Here is a 9359-nt window from a genome sequence, read left to right as displayed (position 1 = left end):
TCAGGAACAGGAGAGTTCATAATGGAGAACAAACAAAATGGCTGACTACCAAATACACACTTCAGTTCTGCCTTCACAAAGTAGGACACAAATAACAGAAATGTTGGGCAACATAGGCTGAAGTGAGAGTGAGGAGCTGAAAGAAATTAGTATTAATATAGAAATTGTGTTGGGGAAACGGGTGAGATTGAAGGCCCCGGGGGTTTAATAATCCAGATCCCAGGGTACTTTCAGAAGTGGCCCTAGAAATAGTGGAAGCATTGTTGGTCATCCTCCAAGATTATATAGACGCAGCAACAGCTTCAACAGATTGGAGGGAAGCGACTGTAACTCCACTACTTTAAAAAGGGAGGTAGAGAGAACAAGTAATTATTGACTAGTCAGCCTGATATCGATGGTGGGGAGACTTATCAAGTCCATTATCAATGATTTTATAGCAGTATGTTTGGAAACAGTGGTAGAATCGGATAGATTCAGCATGGATTCACGAAAGTGAAATCATACTTGACAAACCGACTGGAGTTCTTGGAGTATGCAACTGGAATCATGGAATCATAGAATTCCTATAGCGCAAAGACAGGCCATTCAGTCCATCGATCTTGCACCAACAACAATACCACTCAGGCCCTATCCCTGTAATCCCACATATTTACCCGAGAAATCCCCTGACAATAAGCGACAAATTAGCATGACCAATCAACCTAACCCGTACATCTTTAGTGTGTGGGACGTAACCTCAGCACCCAGAGGAAACCCATGCAGGCATGGAGAGAACATACAAAATCCACACAGTCACCTGAGGCCAGAATTGAACAGGGGTCCCTGGCACTGTGAGGCAGCAGTGCTAAACACTGCCACCGCGCCGCTAGTCGAGTTGATCAGGGGAGCCACATCGGTGGATGTGGTTTAATTGGACTTTCAGAACCCTTTCGACAAAGTCCCACATAAGAGTTTAGCATGTCAAATTAAATCACATTCGACTGGATGTGTATTGAGATGGACAGAATACTGGCTGGTATTCCAGAAACAAAGATTAGGAATAAATGGGTTTAGTTCCGAAAGGCAGGCAGTGGTTGGAGTGTTACCGAAGAGATCTGTGCTAGGGCCCCACCTCGTCTCTCTCTCTCTCTTAGAGATCAATGATTTAGATGAGGGAACATGATGTGACATTTCCACATTTGCAGCTGACACAAAGCTGTTTGGGAGGGTGAACTGTGAGGAAGGAGCAGATATGTTTCTGTGTCATTTGGGCAGTTTAGTAAGTAAGCATAAGCATGGCAGATGCAGCAAAATGTGGATCAATGTGAGGATATCCACTTTGGTAGCAAAAACGGGAAGGCAGTTTATTATTTGAATGATTCTAGATTAAAAGAGAGGAATTTGCAATGAGACCTGGGTATCCTCGTGCACCCATTGCTTAAGGGATGCATGCAGGTGCAGCTGGTAGTTAAGAAGGCAATTGGTGTGTTGGCATTCACAGAGAGAGGATTTAAGTACACGAGTAGGGATAACTTGCTGCAATTATACACAGCCTTGTTGCGGTCACACCTGGAGTATTGTGTACAGTGTTGATCTCCTTATCTGAATAAGGATGTTCTTTCTCCAGAGGGAGTGAATGTTTACCAGCTTAATTATTGAGATAGCAGGACTGATGTCTGAAGAGAGATTGAATCGATTAGGATTAAATTCTCTGCAGTTCAGAAGAACGACGATGAAATCTCATAGAAACATATCAAATTCAAACAGGAGTACACAGGGTAGATGCATGAAGGATGTTTCCGATTGTGGAGGTGTCCAGAACCAGGGGTCATAGTCTGAAGATATTGCATCAACCATTTAAGACTGGAATACCGAGAAAGTTCTTCGCCAAGAGTGATAAGCCTGTGCAATTGGATGCCACAGGAAATAGTTGAAGCGAAAAACAATTATGTTTTCAGGAAGCAGTTAGAAACAGCTCTAGGGGCGAATGGGTTCAGAAGGATACAGGGAGAAGCTGGGATGGGATTGTGCTATTAAGTTGGATTATCAGAGGAAAGGAGAGAATGCAGAATGTAGTGTTACAGTCATAGCTAGGGTGTAGAGAAAGATCAACTGAATGCAAGGTAGGTCCATTCAAAAGTCTGACAGCAGCAGGGAAGAAGCTGTTCTTGAGTCGGTTGGTACGTGACCTCAGACTTCTGTATCTTTTTCCCGATGGAAGAAGGTGGAAGAGAGAATGTCCGGGGTGCGTGGGGTCCTTAATTATGCTGGCTGCTTTGCAGAGGCAGCGGGAAGTGTAGACAGAGTCAATGGATGGGAGGCTGGTTCCAAGATGGGAACTGGTCGAGAAAGAGTGATTGATGTGGGGTGGCGGGTGTATATGTACCTCGCTTTTGACAGATGTAGGCATCAGGGTGGGAATCTTATCTCTGTGTTCTTATAAGGTGGGGGTAGTAGATGGCAATCAGACAGTTGAGTTTTACGGGGTAACTAATACATGCAATCCATTGGATTGGGTCTGGGTGGATGAGAAACTGGATGGTGAGTGTGTGATTCATGGAGGACTGAAGGAGAGGATAGAGTGTGATTGATGGGGGCTTCAATAATTTGCGCCTGGAAGCTGTATGTCTGAAATATTCACCGTGACACATATGGCACAGGCAGGTGGAGATCTGATGCCAAATGGACAAGAAGTTATGTTTCGGCTGTTGGACATTTGACAGATGGAAACTGATGCACTGGATCCAACAGAGATTTCTCATAGACAGAATCAGACAAGTGGTGTCCTGAGCGAACGGCACTTCCTTGACAGCGAACAAACCATGAAGATAAAACAGAACTTTGTCTGCTAGATGAAGCTCTGATGGAAGGAAATCTGAGAGGTGAGTGTCAGTTACATGTGAGTAAGTAATCAGAAATTCTCAGTAGTTTGGCAGGGGTGGGACTGGTCTGCTGATTTTTGAATGGTGAGATATGTGGGAAGAAAGATGCAGCGCTGGCGGACTGTGTGCAGTTAACAATTTCTAACACATTCACAGCAATAGAAAGCTGATATGCTGATAACTGGACCTAACCGACAGACTCTGGCTAGTTGGGTCTTGATAAATGAGCCTCTGCTGGAAAGTAGTAGATGGATAGTGTCTAATATAACCGGATTAATAGCGAGTTGGATATTGCAGTATGACGGATGTGGGCAGCAGTCAGTAAACAGATGGGATTAGACAGACATGATGTGGAGATGCCGGCGTTGGACTGGGGTGAACACAGTAAGAAGTCTCACAACACCAGGTTAAAGTCCAACAGGTTTATTGGTAGCAAATACCATGGTATTTGCTACCAAATAAACCTGTTGGACTTTAACCTGGTGTTGTGAGACTTCTTACTGCATTAGACAGACAGGCGGAGGGTAATGTGTTGCATAGGTCTGAGTGACTGATATAATGGTAATTGCGATCTGCGTGATGGTCAACCAGGATTTGATTGAATTCTTTGCGGAGGTAACTAAGTGTGTAGATGAAGGTAGAGCAGTTGATGTCGTATACATGGATTTTAGTAAGGCGTTTGATAAGGTTCCCCATGGTAGGCTCATGAAGAAAGTAAGGAGGTGTGGGATAGAGGGAAATTTGGCCGATTGGATAAGTAACTGGCTATCTCCTAGAAAATAGAGGCTGGTGGTGGATGGAAAATTTTCAGACTGGAGACCAGTTACCAGCAGTGTACCTCAGGGATCAGTGCTGGGTCCTCTGCTATTTGTGATTTTTATCAATGACTTGGAGGAGGGGACTGAAGGGTGGGTCAGTAAATTTGCTGATGACACCAAGATTGTTGGAGTAGTGGATGAGGTGGAGGGCTGTTGTAGGCTGCAAAGAGACATTGATAGGATGCAGAGCTGGGCCGAAAAATGGCAGATGGAGTTTAACACTGATAAGTGCGAGGTGATTCATTTTGGTAGGACAAATTTGAATGCGGATTACAGGGTCAATGGCAGGGTTCTGAGGAATGTAGAGGAACAGAGAGATCTTGGGGTTCATATCCACAGACCTCTGAAGGTTGCCACTCAAGTGGATAGAGCCGTGAAGAAGGCCTGTAGTGTGTTAGCGTTTATTAACAGGGGGTTTGAGTTTAAGAGCTGTTGGGTTATGCTGCAACTGTACAGGACCTTGGTGAGACCACATTTGAAATATTGTGTGCAGTTCTGGTCACCTCACTATAAGAAGGATGTGGAAGCGCTGGAAAGAGTGCAGAGGAGATTTACCAGGATGCTGTCTGGTTTGGAGGGTAGGTCTTATGAGGAAAGTCTGAGGGAGCTCGGGCTTTTCTCTTCAGAGCAGAGGAGGTTGAGAGGCTTAATAGAGGTCTATAAGATGATGAGAGTGGACGTTCAGAGACTATTTCCTCGGGTGAATGTAGCTGTTACTAGGGGGCATAACTATAAGGTTTATGGTGGGAGATATAGGACGGATGTCCGAGGTAGGTTCTTTACTCAGAGAGTGGTTGGGGTGTGGAATGGACTGCCTGCTGTGATAGTGGAGTCGGACACTTTAGGAACTTTCAAGCGGTTATTGGGTAGGCACATGGAGCACACCAGAATGATAGGGAGTGGGATAGCTTGATCTTGGTTTCGGACAAACCTCGGCACAACATCAAGGGCCGAAGGGCCTGTACTGTGCTGTACTGTTCTATGTTCTATGTTCCATGATTTAACAGATGCAGCCTGGCAGATGTTGATATGGATGGGGAAAGGGGTGAGGGAAAGTTAGTAAATGTTGTCAGATGGATTGCGCTCCATTAAGTTGTGCCTGTTGCATGGGTTCGGATAGATTCTGATTTGATTGATTGCAAATTTAACAAATAGTTTTCTGGTACCAGCTAATCAAATGATCTGATGGGTTGTTGCCGGATATATCGGGGACTGACGGGGTCTGTTCAGGGGGAAGCTTTGAAATGGTTTTGACTGATCAGGTCTGATTATCGGGACTCTGGTGAATGGGGTCTCATGAGGAGGTCTGAATGAACGGTTCTGGTTGTCTCTTTGAGATTGGGGACGAATAGAGGAAGCTCCTCTGCCTGGTTGTATAATGTTCCTCCCCTAATCAATTGTGACCATGAAATTATCCCTCCCATTATACACACCATCCAATCAGCGCCTTGCACCAACGTTCCTTTTTGTGTTGATGTTTCCCCAAGCAACTGGATCCCTTTGTTCTCAGTGACCAATCAGAACTCGTGTTGGCTCCATAGAATTGGGTATAAATAGAGCGAGCGGGAACCTCCGCAACTCATTGCCAGGAGCTGTGAGAATAAAAGGACATCATGGTAAGAGAGCACTGAGTAATGGCGAATGGGATGTGCACCATAGGCAGGCAGTGCTCACTCGGGAGATGGGATCTAGAGGAACAGGGAGTTTACAGGAGTCACGGTCATTGTGACAGGGATGGCTGTGTCCGTGATTCCGGTGCTGCAGAAACCCCGGGACATCACAGGGTGGACTCACAGAGATTGGGACTTTCCAGGATCTGGCGGATCTCCCTGGACAGAGGATCCCAATAGATTGGAAAATCCACAGGGAGTAGCTGGAATTCAGGAGATACAGCAGCGGGATGTTGCTGCCCCTCATCTCCTTCTCCATCCATCACCATACTGAATGTGTAATGTAAAACTCTCAATCCTGTATAATAATTATCTCTTTCTCCTCTTTAGCGTGAGTGCCTTTCAATCCACATTGGCCAGGCGGGTGTACAGATCGGTAATGCTTGCTGGGAGCTGTATTGTCTAGAACATGGGATCCAGCCGGATGGGCAGATGCCCAGTGACAAGACCATCGGAGGTGGTGATGACTCCTTCAACACCTTCTTCAGTGAGACAGGGGCGGGTAAACACGTTCCCCGAGCCGTGTTTATAGATCTGGAGCCCACTGTGATTGGTAAGAGGAGAGATTGTTGCTGGGTTGGTCAGTCAGGGATCTCACTAAACTCATTGAAATATTTCCTTCAGTCTCTGAGTTCTTGTTGTCAAATCTCTGTTCCCTGTCCCCCCAGATGAAGTCCGCACTGGCACCTACCGACAGCTCTTTCACCCCGAGCAGCTCATCACCGGCAAGGAGGATGCGGCTAATAACTACGCACGGGGCCACTGCTCCGTGGGCAAGGAGATTGTGGACCTGGTCTTGGATCGCGTCCGGAAGGTGGTAAGTTCCGTCAGCTTAGTGAGCGGTGATATTCCTGCTCTGATTCCCCAGTGAAATTAGACGGGATGTTTCCTGCATATGGCGGTTCCGGTAAAGGAGTCAACCCCGCGGCTGGCACAGTTCGGTAAATTGGCCATGCTCCATTTCCTATCCTTTCTCTAACCCTCCTGATTTAAACCCAGTGAGTTCATTTACAGGCTCCAATATAGTCTTTAGTGGAGAACAACTTGTATTGTATTGCTACAAACTTTGCAAAATTCCCGAGGAAATAACTGGCCTGTTGTAAAATTCTGTGAAAGATCAAACTGCCTTGCTGTGCAATTTGAAATTTCCGGGGACGGTGTTCCTGCTCCCACTGAGAACTTGGATTCATTTGAACTAAGGTTCATGGCGTTCATTTGTTTGCAATAACTTCCATTCGTCAATCACACCAGTTTCGAGAAACTTAACCAAGTGGCAGTAAACGAGTTTAAAAGGTGACATCAAAAATTAAATTAACCATTACAGGTCAAAGATGAAAAGCAAATTGTCAATTAACAGTAAGAGAAGAAAGCTTTAACTTTAACCATTGGACAGAGTTCTCGCCGCACTTCTCCAGACCTGGACGTGGAGTGACGGCTCTGAAAACTTGAATCTCACAAACCAACACATTTCAAAAACTTTCTGTAAACATTACACTCCCTCCACTTTCTTTACCTCAATGCGTCTCTCAACATGTCTGAAGTGGGGAACTGTTTTCAGTGGCCGGATTGCTTTAGAAATGCTAAAAAGTAAATCTATTTTTTCTCAAAGGAACTCAGATTTAAAGCATAATAAAACTGCGCACAATGTTCCACAATATTATAGCTTATTGCGCACGGCATCTAAGCTATAAGAAAACTTGTTCTCAAACTATCTCTTACTATGTCCCTTAGTGTGGAAAGTAATTAAGAAAGCTTCTTGTTATTCATTTAAACATTTGTTTGCCGGCCTTTCAAACATTTCTTTTAATAAATTACTTATTCTTTAGTAGTCTCTCAATTAAAGCTCGATAATTAAAAAATCTGGCTGGTTTCCAATAACGCTTGCTTGCTTTTTATTAAAATAGTTTCTATCATTTTAGCACAAATATTGAAACCCCACCTCACACTTCAAACTACAAAATGGTCATGCCACAACCAATGATTCTGGAACCACTAATGCCTCTAACATTGACACTCTCCAAATTGGTTCGCCCTGTCTCCTCCACTTTGTGCATTATTGTGATGCACCATCTGCTCAGCACCCACTGTAGGAACCCTGAGGAGATTTCCTCATGTTAGATTCCTCTGTCCTTTCCGCAGAGATTCCATTCGCTGCTTCCTGTTTAATGTGTTTTCTGTATTTGTTTCCCCACAGGCTGATCTGTGCACAGGACTGCAGGGTTTCCTCATCTTCCACAGTTTTGGGGGTGGCACTGGCTCGGGTTTTACCTCCCTCCTGATGGAGAGACTCTCCGTCGATTACGGCAAGAAATCCAAGCTGGAGTTTTCCGTCTATCCTGCTCCACAGATTTCCACCGCGGTGGTCGAGCCGTATAATGCCGTGCTGGTCACCCACTGCACCCTGGAGCACTCTGACTGCGCCTTCATGGTGGACAATGAGGCCATTTACGATGTCTGTCGGCGTAACCTTGACATTGAGAGACCAACTTACACCAACCTCAACCGTCTGATTGGACAGGTAGTGTCGTCCATCACGGCCTCACTCCGGTTCGACGGTGCCCTCAACGTGGACCTGACTGAGTTCCAAACCAACCTGGTCCCCTATCCCCGCATTCACTTCCCTCTGGTGACTTTTTCCCCTCTTATATCTGCCGAGAAGGCTTACCACGAGCAACTCTCGGTGTCTGAGATCACCAACGCCTGCTTTGAACCAGCCAACCAGATGGTGAAGTGTGATCCCCGCCAGGGCAAGTACATGGCTTGTTGCATGCTGTACCGAGGAGACGTGGTGCCCAAGGATGTTAATGCTGCTATTGCCAGCATCAAGACTAAGCGCTCAATCGCGTTTGTTGATTGGTGCCCGACTGGGTTCAAGGTAAGTGTGTGGCTTTTGCGACCAGTCCATGTGGTCCAGGGAAACATGTTTTGTGCCAATCTGATAAAACATGTCAACAATGTTTAGATCATTTCAATTGAAAGATTATTTTCCTTACAGGAACAGTAATTGAACAAATTATTCCCATCCCTGCACTTATGAGAATCTTTCAGAGGGGCTTGAATTGCCATTCTCCCGGGTTTGACCCTTGATTTTAATCTAGAATGTTCTTGGAGGGATCTTGCATTGAAACAGGCAAAAGGCTTCCTTACAGTCCATGTCAGTGTGCAGTTACACTCAGAGTTCATTTCCTCTTCAATGCAGTTTTATTGCACGGTAATATTCCATCAGGGACTCTACATTTAATCTGGGGAAAGGAGCCTAGGAAATGAGCAGTTGTCTGTTTGTACAGTGAAAGACAGGAAAACTTTGGTAAAACCAGCTTTCCGAGACGAGATGGGCATTTAAGAATCCCCATTTTCTACGGCATCCTAATAAATTTAAATCGAATAAATTTTTCTTCTCTCCAACAGGTTGGCATTAATTACCAGCCCCCGACCGTGGTACCAGGGGGTGATCTGGCAAAGGTGCAACGGGCTCTCTGTATGCTCAGCAACACCACCGCAATTTCCTTGGCTTGGACCCGCCTGAACCTCAAATTTGATAAGATGTACGCCAAGCGGGCCTTTGTCCACTGGTACGTGGGGGAGGGGCTGGAGGAAGGGGAGTTCCAGGATGCACGAGAGGACATGGCCTCACTTGAGAAGGATTATGAAGAAGTGGGCGTCGATTCATCCTCACTGGACAGAAAGGGTGAAGAGGAAGAATAAGATTTATTAATTTTGAAATTATAACAGTTTTAACTTTAATTCGTACTGATATTATAACATTTATTTAAATAAAATAAATTATTTTAAATGATTTTGGAATTGTGTGTCATTGAAAATTTGTGAATCGGACAAAGAGATGAGAATCGGGAAGAATTTGAAGATAGAATAGAATTCACAGCATGAGTTTGATGGACTTTGATTTACTGTTGGTACCAGACTAAGTGTTTTGTAGTTTCCCCATCTTTATTTATTTTTGATCTATTTTTATAGAATTTTTATTGTCCATCCCTAATTCACAGGAGGTC

General features: G+C 44.9%; 1 protein-coding gene across 1 annotated transcript; it reads left to right on the top strand.

Moving 5' to 3' along the window:
* Positions 1-331: 331 nt before the first annotated feature.
* Positions 332-9054, top strand: LOC144506110 (tubulin alpha-1D chain-like). The gene is made up of 5 exons (XM_078231929.1): positions 332-352; positions 5686-5902; positions 6018-6166; positions 7544-8224; positions 8758-9054. Exons 2-5 carry the CDS (start codon positions 5782-5784, stop codon positions 9052-9054), a joined length of 1248 nt encoding a protein of 415 aa, XP_078088055.1. The 5' UTR covers positions 332-352; positions 5686-5781.
* The last annotated feature ends 305 nt before the right edge of the window (positions 9055-9359 follow it).

This window comes from Mustelus asterias, chromosome 17 (genome assembly GCF_964213995.1).
Source record: "Mustelus asterias chromosome 17, sMusAst1.hap1.1, whole genome shotgun sequence".
NCBI lineage: Eukaryota > Metazoa > Chordata > Chondrichthyes > Carcharhiniformes > Triakidae > Mustelus > Mustelus asterias.
Note: the sequence above shows the minus strand (reverse complement) of the source record. Positions and strands in the feature narration are given on the sequence as shown.

Bases quoted from the DNA above. Each gene is read 5' to 3' on its own strand.
- LOC144506110 (XM_078231929.1), top strand. From the start codon at position 5,782: ATGCCCAGTGACAAGACCATCGGAGGTGGTGATGACTCCTTCAACACC. The intron at 6,167-7,543 runs GTAAGTTCCGTC...GTTTCCCCACAG, and splicing joins TGGATCGCGTCCGGAAGGTG to GCTGATCTGTGCACAGGACT. The intron at 8,225-8,757 runs GTAAGTGTGTGG...TCTCTCCAACAG, and splicing joins GGTGCCCGACTGGGTTCAAG to GTTGGCATTAATTACCAGCC.